The 17,227-nt window shown below is 40.9% G+C and overlaps 1 protein-coding gene across 5 annotated transcripts in view; it reads right to left on the bottom strand.

Annotated features, from left to right (window-relative positions):
- Positions 1–17,227, bottom strand: part of MAP4K3 (mitogen-activated protein kinase kinase kinase kinase 3) — a 317,828-nt gene that overhangs the window by 120,253 nt on the left and 180,348 nt on the right. For all 5 annotated transcript variants that reach the window (XM_088477406.1, XM_088477407.1, XM_088477408.1 and 2 more), the window contains exons 6-7: positions 7,386–7,433; positions 5,681–5,723 (exon numbers count right to left, since the gene is read on the bottom strand). In XM_088477406.1, the coding sequence (XP_088333532.1) occupies positions 5,681–5,723; positions 7,386–7,433 (91 nt within the window). The remainder of the gene's footprint in view (positions 1–5,680; positions 5,724–7,385; positions 7,434–17,227) is intronic.

Raw genomic sequence — 17,227 nt, 5'->3', positions numbered from 1 at the left:
GCCCGGTCTGGAATGCACATGCACCGATCTGCAAACAGAGATTTAGATAAAATATTGAAGTTATGTAAATCTCTGATTTAGGCCCTAAGTCTTATACACATACAGATATGGGCTCTTCTAACCAGAAAACTAGAATTAGGCTTAAAAATGTTGCTAAAATAATTAATAGTATAGACATTTTACATGTTTTGTGAATACGACGCTTTCAAATTCACCTTTGTACTTTTTGGGTTTAATGGCCCCTCAGTGTTACATATTTAACTAACATTTAGGGGTATATTTACTAAATTGTGGGTTTATAGAACTGGAGGTGTTGCCCATAGCAACCAATCAGATTCTACTTATTTATCTAGCACCTTCTAGAGGATAATAGCTAGAATCTGATTGGTTGCTATGGGCAACAACTCCACTTCTATAAATCCGCACTTTAGTAATTATACTCCATAGTGAGACCTACTGAAATAGACACGTTGCAGAAATCAAGGACAGTAAAATATCAACCACTGTTCAATTAACCAGTACAAAGTAACTTAAAATCAGGAAACAATAGTTGCTGTTTTCTCAATATTAAAAGCTGTTCAGTCCACAGCTAACAAGTGAAAAATATTACAAAGCAATAACACACTGGAGGGAATTCAATTGTCGTCGCCCGTGGCTGTTAGTAATGGCAACCCAACAAATCAATTCAATAGTTGCTTTGATGGGCTGCGAATGCCGTGGGCGCAAAGATTGCTGCTCGCACCCTCCTGAGGTTTTTGGGCATGACATGTGCAAAAGGTTATGGATATCCCAACCGACTGAATATCTCACCCCGATCTCTCGCCACTTTAGACGGGAGATCGGCACAAAACAATCGAATTACCCCCATTATGTGAAATCATGTTACTACTTTGAAGGGGTGAATTATCAATTGTAAGCCATAATATTATTGATTATAACATGCAACAGTATCAGTTCACAGATGTGTTAGAACTACCCAAAACTTTAATGCAAGTGCATAACACTGTGCTGGGCCCAGGATTACAGTAAAAAATATTTTAAAGCAGCAAGCCCATTACAAAAATGACTCCATTTGGCAGCCTATAAGAAGACTGGATAGGAAGACCTGCACTTCACCACCAAAAGAAAATAGTGCTCTTTACAGATGTCAAACAACCAATCATATTTCTATTCACAGCCTTAAAGGAGTAGAAGGTATCCAGTCAACCCTCAAAATAGACAGGTTTTAAGAATAAGATTAATAAACTATTTTCTTTGGTATGTTTTTTTAAAACTGCTATTAAAGATTTATAGTTCTGCATAGTTTATACAGTGTTATATAACTACCCTGGCATCCACAGCCACATAGGCACATGACATAGTGAGCAGAGAGGCACTGAAAACACCCAGCTAATACCCGTTAGACAGAGAAGAGCACCATGCTAAGGACCTGGTAATTTGCTGGGAAAACCGGGTCCTTTTCTGTGTGACAGGGTTAACCTGGGTCGAAATACCCGGGACTTCGACACTGGTCACATTCATATGCAAGTAATAAACATCCAATATTCATAATAATTCAGAGCAGCAGGGACATTATACCTTCTAATAGAAAGGTTTTCTTAATGCATAATGAAGTGATAACCTGAGCACTAAACACTAATCAGATCTTAATTACAGAACTCTATCTATTCACCACTAAACATGAGTTATGATTATTATATACCCTTGCAACTAAAGAGGCATAACTAGGGTGTGACAGGGCATTCTCCTGTATGTAAAATTCAGTGATGGCGTGTTGGATTAAGCCTAGGGTGGGTACAAGTTTGCACTGATAATAATGACTAGCAGCAAAGGGTGTGGGTGCATCACAATACGCGTACAATTCTGCATATGGGCAAATATGACATTTCTCTTTTCCATAATTGCAGTTTGGGAACAACAGACTCCTAATTGACTTCCAATGAAGCCTCGGGCCCATATTACCAAAGTGGGGCTACCCGCCTATTGAATTGGAAGCCTACTTTATTTTTATTTTATTAACAGTTTCTTATATAGTGCAGCATATTCCGTTGTGCTTTACAATTGGAAACATAAATAGAACAAAACTGAGTAATAACAGACAGATATAAATGGTTTTCTACCTTGTATGGTAAAACCTGGGCAATTAACCCTTTTGACCCCTTATTAAAAATAACCTCACAGTACCCACCCTTTAAGGTCAAATATGAGTTAATGACTGATTAATACATTAATGTAAAATTCCATTGTTAGGGAACAATGCAAAACAGAATGAGCATCTTGCGGTAGGATACCACAGTGGTGCCTGAAGTCTCAAAGAATAGTCTGGGGAATCAACATTAAATACTGAGGGAATAAAAAATGACATAAACACGGATATAAGACTTCATTCAAATAACCTACTATGATGCAAAAAAAGCACAGGTGTGTAACATTTCCTTATCTCTTTGGAAAATGTTACAACTTTATTTTTTTTTTTAACTCTGCGTTACTTCCTACATAAGAGTCACAAAGAAGAAGGTAGTGATCCGAGGACCTACTTTCTCACCACATCTGCCCCGGAGTGTTGCTTGTATAATAACCAGTTAGAAACATCCGTGCTCTCAGGAATGTCATCATTAAAAATTCAAGATGCAGTATACTTTGCAAGCTAGCAACCAACAATTCAACAATGACTATAAATAGTCTAAATATTGCACCGGAATGCTATTTGTGACTCTGCTGTAAATAGAGGTTAGGGATAAAAAGCGGTGGGATTTTTCAGATTGTATCGTGGAATGAAAATCAATCTTTTTCGGAATTCAGTGCTTGCTAACTATATGGGGCCCTGCAGCAGTTGAAACAGAGGAGCCGTTCTGACATGAGCTCCTTCCACCTGTTATTCCCAGGATTCGGTTATCTGCTCGTGTGTGTCTGAGGGAAAAAATTTACAAACTCAAAAGCAATGGAGGCCACAAGGCAGGATTTACTCTCCTAAATCAAAGGTTTCTTGCAGACTGCAGCAGCTTTTCTTATGCTGGGTAAACTGAACGATATATCGTTCATACAGCTGGCAAATGATATATCAAACCGACTGTTGACCGGTATGTACACACAATTTATCTATGAACTACGTCATTCGCAGATATATCGCGTCGGCCGTACAGCAGGCACACACTATATATCTGAAAGAAATATTGTGCACATCTGCTTGTGTACGGGAAACCAACTGACCCGTATGCTGGCTGTAGGAACCACGACCATGATGTGACAACTGGCTCCTGCGGCCAGACATTTGGTATGCTAGTCTCTCATGTGTTTTCTGACAAACTGTGGGTGACATTTTATGTGAGCCTCACACTATTGACCCATGGAAAATTTCTGCCATGAAAACCATGAAACTGTCACAGTAACCATAGACCTTTTGATGGCATAGCTAATAAGCTCTCTTGAGACATAGTCACTCTCTATCTGTTCTCACCATACCTTTAGGATGGAATTGACTGAGAAGATAGGGGGGAAGGTGTTAAAAGGGGACCTCTGAATACAACGGAATGCACTATAGTTTATTTGGGTGTAACTAAACATAAAGGTGAAAACGTATGTAGTCAACTGTCTGCTTTTCATCTATAATTGATTTGACATCACAGTTACAGTATTTTATATTGATCAGTGGTAAGAATTCCCAAACGAATCCATGATGTGAGAAAATAATATATGAAAGATAAAGCAGTGAATCATTTTTATATCAAAGTTAAAGCCACACAAGGGGCCATATGTAATAGGTCCCAATTTGGCAAAAGTGTTGATTGTTGGGGGTTCAATTTGCCATGAGATTTAAAGCGGCGCCTTTTTAAAAGCAAAATCAGGTGAGATAATGTATGTAGGTAAAACAGCTACTGTAGAAAGACTCATGATGTGGCCAAAAGTTTGACATTAAGAGAAAAAGAAAGAATCTGCTTGTGCCTGCACTGTCTATGGCATCCAGTCACTCAGTGCCTCGATTTCCACAGCATGGAGGGAAGGCAACAGGGGAAAAACAACTGTTTTAAAAAAAGAGCTTTGTGAATTCAAAGACTTACTACCCCTTACTCTCAATGCCCTAAGAGAAAACTGAATGTTAAAACACGTCATAGTCTAAAGCTGCCCACACACATTGGAACGACAGAACATGTAAAATATGTCCTAATACTGAGTAAATCGTGAGTCCCCACTCACTATCACGATGCGTGTCCCCGCTGGTCACACATCGCATCGTCAGATCTGACAATCTAGGACGCGATGCACTGTGAAAGTCGGGATGCAGGAGAGATCGTATGAAGATTGGACACCAAATCATGTGCAGAGCTGCCGGGGAGAGTTTCAAGGGAAATCGTACACATCTGCTGATCGTGTGCAGATCGCTATGTGTGTGGGCACCTTAAGGCTTCTGGCAATCCCAGTGGTTTCTTTTTTTATTCTAGTTTTTTTTAAAGGAGGTGTTATTTTCTGACACTGTATCTCAACAAAACTTTCAGAAAAAAAATCAACATTTTTTTTCTCCTCTATTTCCTGTTCTATGTGACCTTTTATACAAGTTTCTTGTTTGGTAAAGTTAGGTGGTCACGTCATGTAGTTTGACAAAGTTATTTGCAACATATTGTTACTATTCATCCTTAGCATAACAGGAAGTATACGTACACTGCAAATAGATGGCAAATTAGATTGGACAGTAGTGGACATTATTCTTGGTCTTTGTAGCCATAGACATTGTACATCTGAGGCACCAATTTAAATGTTGTATTTAGTGTATTGTTTATACAGTAAATTAGTTAATTTTTTTAGTTTTCACTTTAAATTAGAAGCACTCATTCCATAATGATGTTAAAAATAGTAAACAGAAAACAGCCTATTTATCCGCCCCGTATAAAGGAAAAGATAACACTGACCAACTTAATTCCTATATACCATATTCAAAATGTTTCTTAGCCCGGTTTATGTATAATATGACAACCTACATATACAAATGCTATGACTTATTCAGTATTATCTTTGTGCACTGTATCTACTATTAGATTGTAAACCACTAGTAACAGAGGGTCTGATTGAAAGGTGGAAGCATTTAAAACATTGGGTGCAAGCGCCTGATGTTTTCATTCTGCGCATGCATCCGAGACGTGATGCAAATGCTTCCTGATGGTTACGGCTGGGGTACAAACATCGGAACTGTATGGAGATCCATGCAATTCCCATGGGCGTTCTTGGGTGATGGCTATCGGCAGGTGTGTCAATGTCCATAACTGTGCCAGAAGAGGCAGTTACTCTGACTCCACCGGACATGTATCGTTGGACATTCTGTGCAACCACAGGGTTGCTCCAATGTCCGATCAATGGTGCAACTATTTGTGCACATTGTCGGATTAGAGCCTCAGTAGATAGCCCATTGGCTGTGGCATTAGCATAACATGGCAGTAGCGTCTGCGACAATAGTCTATCTCTATATCTGGCTCTTCTTTCATCACACATATGTTGCACTTCCCACTTCTATGGTTACATATTCGTGCGTAGTTATCTGCTTCATCTTGTGGTTTCCTCTTTTTTTTAGAAATTTAAATGACTCATTCCTTGCATAATATAGAACTATTTCAGGCATACTATATTGGACAACCAAATCCAACCAATCTACTGAAATCAAGCAAAAATGAGAAGACGTAATATCACTTACCTAGCTTCACATGACCATTATCTGTTAGAAGAATATTTGCTCCCTAAGCCAAAAGAAACAAAACTATATGTAAATAAGATGTTCATTCAGGAAAGATCACAATGAAAGAAAAAAGTTTGTTGAAATATGGAGAATAACACAGATTCATCTTACTTTGGGAAATAGTACCCTGGGCACATGGACATTATTATCGTGTCTGTTCACACCTATTAATCATATAGCTACATACAAAGGCAAACAAGATTCCTGCCCTTATTCTTTCACTTCTAATCCCATCCAAAAACCAATATCCTTCTTTCACATTCATTCTGCTTCGTTGCACTGTCATCATGCCCTGTGCGAGCAAAAATGTGGTGTAGAAAACAATGCGTATGAAAATGTCAGAACGGCTGTCAGCATCGGTCCACATGCATCTGCAGTAATTAAACTTTGTCCAAGAACACAATATTCACTCTGCCTTATGAAAAGGCAATAATGATTTCCACTTGTGACAAAGATTAAAAACCTGTCAAATGAAAAAGGTATAAAAAAAAAAAAAAATGTCCGCAGTTTGGCACAGCAGCCCCTGTGCTGTTTATTAAACACGTTAATACTTGACACGGTTTAATTGAAAATATTGAGTTTTCTTGTACTCATCAACTGGGACCTTGTAATATTTATATATTTTTTGACACCGTAGTGTGATATACAGCATAGGGCTGGAGATAAGCAAGTGCTTTTGTATGTTCCTTAGCCTATATTTGTTGGACCTCTCAGCCCTAAACAAAATGTGATTATTATAATTTTATAAAAAGAAAAAAAAAAAAACATTGTTAATTTGTCTAGTTGACAGTATGTTAAAAACTGTCCCGGAGCTAAATTGGCAATTCTAATATTTAAACTACTAGGATGATTGCTTAATGTGTCACTCTCCACAAGCTACCAGTACAGGAGAAGAAAAGCACATGCAGGAAAAACAAGCAGGTTCCTTAACCACTTGCCTGGCGCGGTCACATCAGATGCAACCACACCAGGCTTTGCTTTCCTTGACATGGTCACATCTGATGCGACCAGTGAGAAATGCACACTGGACGGATGTCAATTGTTGCTCCGTTGGTGAGCGAATAGTCGGGGGAGCAGACATTTCTGCTCACACCCTGTTTGGTGCGCTAACCAGGACTTTAGATGGGTTTAGCTGTTATACGGGTGCGATGCACAATAAGGCATGGGCGCCCAAAAACAAATATCACACCCTGATCTCCAGTCACTTCATACGGGAGATCAAGTGCTGTAAAACAATTGATTCCACTTCAATGAATAACAGTCTTATTGTCAGGCTCAGAAAGACCCAATGGAAAACCACTGCACACAGAGAGTATAGTTCTGGCATTTAGTTGGCAAAATCGGTGAAATATCTGTAATCATTTTATGGTATAAAACATTTGACATACATGTTTCTGTAGGCTGCAACCTGTTACGCAGCTCCTGTAATTTGTTATTCTGCACATACACAACACGATATCCAAGCTGATTTCGGGCAACCGAACACAATGTGTGTGACCCAACATGCACTGTCACATATATTTCCTGACCAGAACATTATATTGGGCTTGTTAGTAAAACACAGGTGGAACTGGTCTGTCCTGCCATGTTCCAGCTGCGTTACGATATTGAATAATAACAAACATATATAAATAATATAACAAAAGCCGAAAATGATTGTTACCTTTATGTCCCTGTGCATTTTTCCTTTTACATGCAGATAATATAAGCCCTATAAGAACAATAAAAAAAACAATTAGGACATTGTGAACAAACAAAAAAGCAAAATATAAGTCAAAACATTAGAAAAAAAAATGATCTGACTTGTAGTAATTAAAGCACATATTCATTCTTTACTGTACAATTCATAGCTTATATTAGAGGCAGGATCATGGATTTACAGGTGAACATGTTACCACTTACAGTAAAAGGCTGGGATTTTATCAAACCCACACAACGGTCATACCGCATGACCGTTCGGTCGGCTGTAGCTGTCGTTATCGACAGCTACAGCCTGGCGCTAGCCTATCCCCACAGCAGGGACAGCGCTGTCCCTGCTGTGGCAGCTGCCGGCTCCAGGGCTGCACGCGGGGATCTCGCGATACTTGCGAGATCCCACGCATGCTCAGTGGAGCCGGCCGGGACAGAGACACAGTGCGTCAGCACTAGGCTGATGCACTGTGGTCTCTAGCGGGTAGCGCGGGAGGAGGGAGTTAACGCTCCCCCTCTCCGGCCGATGAGATGTTCTTACATCTCATCGGTAGTGCTTCCTGCTTCGCCTCGGTAAAGAGGCGGGGAAGCGTTATAGCGGCACGTTAAGTGCGGCTATCATACATCTACCCCAGTATGCACACTATATGTCACAGTACACGTGAATCCTAACCTAGGTTAGTCTACAACCTATATTGCACAATATAATCTTTATGTAAGAACTGTGCATAAGACTTACTGCATTTTTTATTAAAAATTTAGGAAATATTATTTGAATTTAGGTTACTCCAGTCCTCTATACCTCCCCTATCCCCACAAATATGACGGTGGCATGCGATGAGAAATCATGATTAAAGAGAACAATGACCCCGAAACTCTTCATAAATCCAATCTTAATCTTAATACTGGTTATCACGATTAAGTGAAAGAGCTTCTAAATGTTAAAGATTTGAAATAGTCTCGAACAAATTCTAATTTAATTTATTTTACATAGCAGAAGAAAAAGCTTTGGTCTATAATCACAAAATATTCAATATTTGATTGAAAAAAAAAAAACAACAGCTTGTATAGTAGCCTTACAGCTCTAACAAAACTCAGTGATTGACAGAAGCGGAAGTAATATATAGTCCAGGTCATAGCTGATAAAATACAGGCATGGGGCATGTGAGGATTTTCAAGGAGCTATAATAGAATCTGTTTCTCTTCTATTAGTACAGAGGAATGAGGAAGTGTAGAAGATGGAAAAAGAACTCTAGAATTACAATGACAGCTTTGCTTCACAATGCAGAGGGGTGGAAAGCACAATAATTACCATGGGAGTGTCAAGGAATCTGCTGACACATATTGATTAAGTCATATGGTGCATACCAAACATAAATGCTCCACTCTGAGAGAAAGAACACATGCTTATTTAGCACTGAGCGGTTTTATGGCCAGGCATCCCATTCACATTACATATGGATTGTACAGCAGTGAAACCAGAGAACTGAAGACAGAAAACAGTAACACATAGTAAGAGGCTTGTGAGTAGGTAACAAACACTGCAGCCATTACACGGGCGTGTCAGGGTAGCAACTATCGTTACAGTTCATGCAACCTCTAAAGGGGGTATTCAATTAGCCGCAGGGTTTACCCCGCGTCTAATTGCCGGCATAAAATCCTCGCGGCGCGGGGGAAAAGCTATTCAATGAAATAGCCTTTTTCCCATGCTGAAAAATCGGAATTCAGGCGTAGAGACCCACCGATTCCGTGTAGACTGCAGAATCAATATTTTTTTTCCAGCGCGCAAACCCAATTTTGTTTTTTATGTGGACTTTACCTCGCAGCTCGTTCAGTCCGACTGCGTGAATTCATGCGCTGGGTAATCCCTGCTCATTTGAATACCTCCGGAGCGGCAATTAGCCGCGGGGCTAACTGAATACCCCTCTAACACTTTCTTTAAATATTACATCACAAGCTTACACTGTGCATCTCATCAGGAAGCCTCACAACAATATGAAAAGAAAGTGGTTAGGCATTGCTACAAAGTGACATGTCACTGAAGAGGGGTTATGATGAATGACTGAGGGTGTGGTGCAGGCTGTGGCAGGATGCTGTATTGTCATGCTTGTGAATGCTATGACAGCTTGCTAGGGTGTTCACACAGTGACACGGATATGAATTCCAGGAAGCAGCTGTAGAACACAACACATGAACAGCAAAAGCTGGAAACCGGCACTTCGGGAAATGACAGTACTGACTTTAACACAGTTTCTCTTCACAGGCAATATTTTTGTTAGGGCCAAAACATAAGGTTTATTTTTGTGAAACTGGGGTTTTGTCACATGATCTGAGGAATGGTGTAATGATGTGGTGACTAGTGTGACTTGTCTCCAGGAGTTCACACTTAATTACATTGTTTATTTTTTCCCCAGTTTGTAAAGCAAATTGCAAATGTTAATGGCAGCAAAAATTTTATAGGCATCATTAAAACCCTATTTGTTTAAACTGAGATGACGACATAATTTAACACTACAAATCACCAGGCACATTGGTTCTTTATTGAAACAGAACAAATGAAAATTCTTATCATCAACAAACTTACATGTGTGTTCCAGAACATGTCAAATCAGATCAGTAATTTATGGGACACACAGTTTCCCTATACATAATAATGCACCCCACTATGACACCTGGAATGTTTTCCTATGCATATCAGACTTTCTGTTCTACAAAGAGAACATTATATATTACATCTGCAATACACATTGTTATTATTTTCTTATCAGCACGGGCTAAAGATAGGCATCAGGATTTTGACCCCTATCTTAAACACTGAGTCGGGCTTTCGACGGCCGGCATCCCGGCCACCCGCAAATTGACTACATCCCTATCCTCCGATACCTCAGCCTTTGCTTTGCAAGGAGGCTGACTACACAGTATATTAGCATCTCAGCACTCAATTTCGGGTTGCCTACCCTCCCGATTCGGGAGGGAGCCTCCCGATAAATGGGTGCAGCTCCCGCCCCCCCGGAAAGGCAGGCAAGCCTCCCGCCGATCCCCCCCCCACCAATACCTATTAAACCCCCGCAGCGGGGGGAGCCGCTGATGCGATTCATACTGAATCGTGTCATTTTGGCCCCACCCCCCGCTTCACAATGCATGTTTCAGCATTGTGTAGCAGGGGCGGGGCCAAAATGACGCGAACACGTGGCCCCGCCCCCTGTCACACCCGCAAAACCACTTCAGCCCGTCCAGCCACTCCCCCTTTTGCTGGCCACTCCCCTGTTCTGCCGATCTGGCTGCTCCCTCCCGGAAGGAGCAGCCAGATAGTCGGCAAGTATGGTCATACTGAGGACAAGGTCACCTGATAGAGTCCTCCCTCCATGTACATTCTGGAAAAAGGAGTGGTGGAAATGTGCTGCTGATCAGCAGAGGGGCATTTTTTGTATTGCATGTGGCTGTGATTGCCATGGTAGTCGCATGCTGCTTGGCAGACTGTAAATCATTAATATCAGCTTGAATAAATATAACAGGTGAAGAAAAATTACCACCAATATGTAACTTCCTGCAGTAAACCAGAGTGATTTACAATAACAAAAACAAAGGGATTTTTCAAATATTTCTGGACTGATTTTTGGTAGCTGCCTTCTCCTGGAGTATGCGGGAGATTATTTTTATTTTATTACTTTGACTTGTATTTATTTATTTCTTTGATATGTATCGAGGTTACCCCTCAATAAAATATTAACCTAATACATAACTGCATGTCTTGATATTTTTGCACTTGACCACATATTGTGTATATTCATACATTAGCCTGCCTTCATGGCTGTGTTAGTTATTCCATATGAGGAATGTTCTGATATTCTTGTCCTGTAAATGTCTCTAAAAAGTATGGTTCTTCCTATTGCTGATGACATTTTGTCCTCTAACAAACAATAGCATGTTTTGGGGGTGCTTTTCCGTTACCTTTTACAAATTTTGACTCTCCTATTATTTGGTTATTTGAATGGCCCTCTTCTATCACACTAGGTCTGTTAATATGTTTTTTGCTATGAGTCGGGCTGGGCTAGGATTTTTGACAGCTCAGTTGTAATATTTTATAGATTTGCATTGTACAAATTATGCAGAGTCACATTTTTCTTTTGCTGAACGAGACTTTCTTGGTTCTGTCGCATCTTGCTCTATTGTCTGTGTCTGTTTGTGTTCTCCTCTCCCCCCGTTTTTCCCATTTTATTTTATTCAGTTCTTTCTCCCTTAGGTGTTCAAGTATGAGTGGGCAAGAATGAATTACAGCTTATAACACATTTCACTGTTATAGATCCCTTTGGACGTTTTGTGATTGCAGACGTTTCTGTAAATGGCACTCGCTATATTTTGTGTAAAGTTTATGCTCCCAATGTCTACTCTAGACAATTTGTTCGCCAATGAATGTTCAAATTGAGACCCTTATATGGATAGGAATACCCCAGCTCCCACTGGCAGCTCCATCCCCAAACAGGGTATTGCTTGGCTATCCAAACAATTGTAGACTATTGATGTCTGGAGAGCTAGACACCATACAGTGCGAAAATGTACATGTCTCTCAGCCGCTTTTGGCACCTTGTCCAGAATAGACTATTTATCGCTCTCAGATGTATTACTTCCTAGAATTATTGACTCTAAAATGTAACCGATTTGTTTGTCAGACAATGCCATAGTCTGGGTCACGATAGCTGCCACAAAGTATAGGGGTCTCTACAGACAATGGAGGTTCCCTTCTCATTTAACCCATTCTCTCAAATTACGAAGCTACTGGAGGATTGGCTGCACCTGCCTCTCTCTTTGCTGGGTCGCTCGGTGGTTGACAAAAGTGTCATATTTCCAATATTGTCATATGCAATACAGAGGTTACCTATTTGCTGTTTTACTTTGTACTGGTCTCTTTTCCATAATTTTATGGTTAGGGAGGAGAGCTTGTATCTGTATGATGAAGCTTCATCACTTCCAGCGGTCTCGTGGAGGACTAGCAATACACTGTTCCACACACCCCGTAGATCTCTACCGTCTTTAGCAATGTCTAGACTTATATTTCAGGACAAATATCTATCGTGGCTTATGGTTAATAAAAAACATTTCTAGACCCAACGGCCTCTAAATACATCCCATTCTGTGGTAATCCCTGATTTATACCTGCCTTTTGTAATGTTTATTTTTCTCTACAGAAAGAAATAGGTATATTAACTGTGAGAGATGTATTCGACCCTGGGGGAACTCTTCTCTCCTTTCAAACACTTAAGGATGTTTATGGGCTGTCCAACAAACACTATTTTATGTATTTACAGGTCCATCATTTTATTCAATCATTGCCTACTCCTGTCTCTATCTCAGCTGGGGATGATTTGTTGTTGTCTATGTTACCTTTGGTGTTGTCAGCTTCTTATATACCTAAATACTTACATTGGGATTTGCTGTCTGTAGATTTAGATAAATTATGGTTTCCTACACTTTTCCGCTGGAACCAAGACTTTCCTGATATATTTCGCTCCACAAAAGTTTTATATGATATGGAACGCCCTTAAAAATATCTCCCCCCTGCATTACATTGCTGCATTACAAAAGGTACATTTCCCTATGTTACACAGACCATATATTTCACAGGGCCAACGTATGCATATATTAATAAGGAGGAAACTGGTCAATGCCCAAATGTAAGGCTCAAAAATCCTTGTTCTCTCTTAACTTCTGCGATTGTTCCTAGATAAGACAATTTTGGAATAAATTACTTTTGTTTCTCAATACCACGTTTTCGCTCTACCTCTATGTAGATGCCATGGCTCTTTTGTGCGCTGATTTCAGCAAGTGGGACTCTTTAGAGACTCAAACAATTCCTACCTTTCATTACAGTTGGGGTTACTATTCCTAAGAAGGCAATCTTAAATAACTGGACCTTTAAATCTGCCCCCCTTTTAGGGACAGTTAAATATATTCTGAAAGACAATCTACCCTCCCTGATGTGGAGAAAGGTGCCCCTCTCTTTTATAAAAAAAAAAGCAGGTCCTTATATTGAATATTTAGATGCTATGAAGCAACTTTTTGAACATACCAAATGGTATTTACTGCGTAATTTTTACAGCTCCCTGCCCACCTAGCCTTAACATTTAAGTCCCAAATATCTGTGCTATTGATTTCTGACCAAAAGAAAGCAAATTTTCACAACCTTTGGCGCTGCCCCATATAGCAGCAGAAAAAAGATCAAAATATAAGTCACCAACTTACAGATACAATCATAAACATATAAAAATGATCCTACAAGTCCGCGCTAATGGGATGTTCCAAATAATGAACCTTTTTCACAGACTCCGGACGTATTTCAATCAGTCCATATGAAAAAACATTAAAAACAGAGAATTCTTTTATCATACAGTTCATGTCATAAATGTTGTACACCTCAGGTGTCAGGAGTGAATGGAGGGGTGATGATAGTCCCAATCCACAATTGTAGTAAATCTTGAGAAAATATTCTAAACGTCCATGAAGGAAAAACCACACCGTGATATCAACAAATAGTGCTTACATGTAAGCTTACTTGGATAACATGTGATACAGGTTGTCACGACCAGCCGGCCGATTCTCCAAATACCTCAATCTGAGAATCGCCACCAGTGACTTATGGTTACCTCAGCACGTGCGGTTACTCTAACACGGTTCTGCCAGCACCAACGAAGTTAACGGGAGTCGTTAGGTTCTCCGCTCAAATCTCAATTTGCACACTCACTTACATATAGGTATGTAGCTTTGACCTCACAGGCTCGTGAATTCGACAAGAACACGGAGAATACACTGGATTAAGAATGTTTAATCCGAAAAATATTTCCAAGGTTATTGATTACAGAAAAAGGTAGTACAAATATGGACAATACAAATATATCACAAATAGGTTTCAGAAAGTAAAAGGAATTAAAAATGAAAAAGAACCCAGAGTCTTTACATCTAGACTCAGTCGTGAAGGAGACACAGGAGCATTGGATTCTGGCCAGTCATCAGGACTCTCCTTGGGCACAAGAACACTTATCACTGAGGGAGATGCATAGTTATACCCTCACAGCTGCACTAGCCCCCACCTTTGGGTTTTTCACTCTTTCATTGCTGTACACTGGGCATTAAGAAACCGGCCACACCCTTCCATATTGTCTATAGGAAGTAGGGGGTCTTGAAACAGTGTGAAGGGGTCTTTAGAAACCAATAAGCAGGTATCATACCCTACATTCCTGTCATCTCCCTTCTAAAGGATTTTATATCCCATGACCTGGCTTGACCAGGTCTGACCATCTGCATTAAGGATGTATCTCTCCCCAAACTTTATGGCCTGTAGAGAGAAGAGATGGTTATCTAGATGCCTGGTTCCAGGAAGACAAATCTCCTCCAAGCTTTGTATTCCTACAGGTCAAATACAGGACACTGCCTAGAAACCATGTTGATACACACATTTATATATATATATATTTACATGACATCATTCCTGGCGATTATTCTCGGGAATAAACGCCACACCTCCCCCTGAAGATGGGCACAGGAGAGACAGTGATCCACCTATCACATTCTCTCCTGTGACCTCTAATACCATGTCACCTCATGGCAGTGCAGCAGCTTCTAAATCCACCAAGGGGTCAGATTTCTGATAATTTTTATTTAGGTGACACATGGCTATTACACAAGCTTCTATGTTATGCCAAGCTATGAGCAAATTACTGTGGTGCACAGTCTGCCTCTTCCACCCATCCCCTTGTGCCAATATATTATTGATATCTTGGAGATGTGGTACTAGTAGCTGGGGACTTTCCCAGGCAGCCTGTAGCTTGGTCAGCTGCATAGGGCTCAGCACCAGGCCCTTTTGGCCTAACTCAATTGTACCCTCCCTCATGCTGCAGTCATACCAGAGCTTCTGTTTCTCCTGAGCAGTATTCAGATCGTTCTGCGCCATTCCCCTTAGGGACTGCAATTTCTCCCTGAATGTCACCATGTATGACACCACTGACATTTCAGGGGGAATCAATTTACCTTCCCACTCTTTCCTAACCAAATCTAAGTGGTTGCACATCCTGCACCTGCATAGGAGTCCAGAGAGTTCCTGCGGAACATCGCAGTATGGCAAGAGGAGATGCGGCAGGAACCTCTCCTGGTCTCTTCCCTGGGATTTCACAAATGTCCTAAGTATTTGGTTTAGGGTGCTGGAGTGGGATTCAGACCGGTGGGAGTACTCGGCAGTACCTAACATAGACACAACCTTCTCATCAACCTTAGGGGTAGACCATGCAGTCATAGCCTCCACCATGTCTGGTTGTGGGTGAAGGATACCTCCTTCTACCCTGTGCCTGGAGTACAGCACCTCACTCATGCCTTCTGGGCAGTCCTGGGCCTCCAGCTCATCTGACCTGGTCTGAATCACTGCTGGTTCAGGTAGGGAGTACTTCCCTTTATCACTCTGCCCTGGCTCCATCTCCTTACACAGTATCTGGGAGTGATCATTGTCAATCTCTAGCTCCCTGAGACCTACAACAGGAGAAGGAACTTTTGCAACCTCAATGTCAGTCATTGGAGACAAAGTACAATCAGACACCACATTTTTAAAAATTGATCACCAGCCTGCATTTCTAATTCAAGAGGTAGGATGCTTAACTGTGTCAGCCGTGGCTCTGACACACCCTCCTCCCTCACAGGATCATCTAATGCATTACTATCCAGCATTCCAGTCAGGTCCTTATCCAACAGCCCAGCGGGAGGTGTATGGCTCATGACTGGGTCAGTGGTGTGTGACAGGATCACAGGCTCAGCAGCAGAAAGTTTGAGGCTAAGGTTCTCTCTGTCATAGTTAGTTGGGGCTAGAATCCTTTCCTCCCCCTCATGACCTGTTTTAGCACAGAGATACATCACATACTGGGAACTATATACTTTGGCCCTGATCTCTTGACCATCAGTTGCCATACAAACAGGGGTAGACTCTAACACATTACTGACCCTACCAGATTCCATCTTGAAAACTTCCTGTCTTTCTAGCTCTGCTCGGCTGACTCTTGCTCTTACAGATTCCAGGCTAGGGTCAGTTTGCTGTTCGGCTTTGATAGCATCCCTCTGGAATACCTGGTCATTGTGAGGAGTTACGGCAGCAGCTGCCCCGCCCTTTCCCAATTCAGTGTCTGAGACTGACCTGTGTACAAGGAGGAAGGGGGGATGAGGGGGATTAACCTCTATTGAGCTGGTGTCCACACCTGCAAGGGTTAACTCACAGCCCCTCTGTGCTGCTGTGGGATGGGTCATTACTGTAAATTAAGGGGTTACATTGGATTCATTGTTGCATACAGTATTAACCTCAAATACTGATAAGGGAACAGTTATCAAATCATTTGCTAATCCCATATCACACATATTTGCAATGTAACACGGTTCTGCCTGCCTAGATTCTGCACTGGGAATCTGAAAAGGGTTAGTTTCTGGGACAGACAGATAAACAATATTTTTGTCATCACATACTGTTATACCCAAATTGCACTGGTCATCATAATTCACCTGGAGAAAAACAGGGTTAGCTTGTATTATGATTGCAGCATTATCAACATCAGCAATGACCTCATCCTCACATGTCTCTGTCACCTTCCAAAATGCAAAAGGATCACTGAGCATTTCTGTTTCTGGACACAAAGTCACAACATTGCAAGATTCAGTATGAACACATACTACCTGAGATGAGTCACACAGTGCAATAGAAGCAATAGAGATAGCAGGAACAACATTTGCAGGAACATATTGGGACAAGAATCGTCCAACTTCAGTGTCCACTAACACATTTGTGGGATT

The sequence above is a fragment of the Taudactylus pleione genome, unplaced genomic scaffold, assembly GCF_031769625.1.
Source record: "Taudactylus pleione unplaced genomic scaffold, aTauple2 ptg000201l, whole genome shotgun sequence".
In the NCBI taxonomy this organism is placed as follows: Eukaryota; Metazoa; Chordata; class Amphibia; order Anura; family Myobatrachidae; genus Taudactylus; species Taudactylus pleione.
This window is presented reverse-complemented; position numbering and strand designations above follow the sequence as displayed.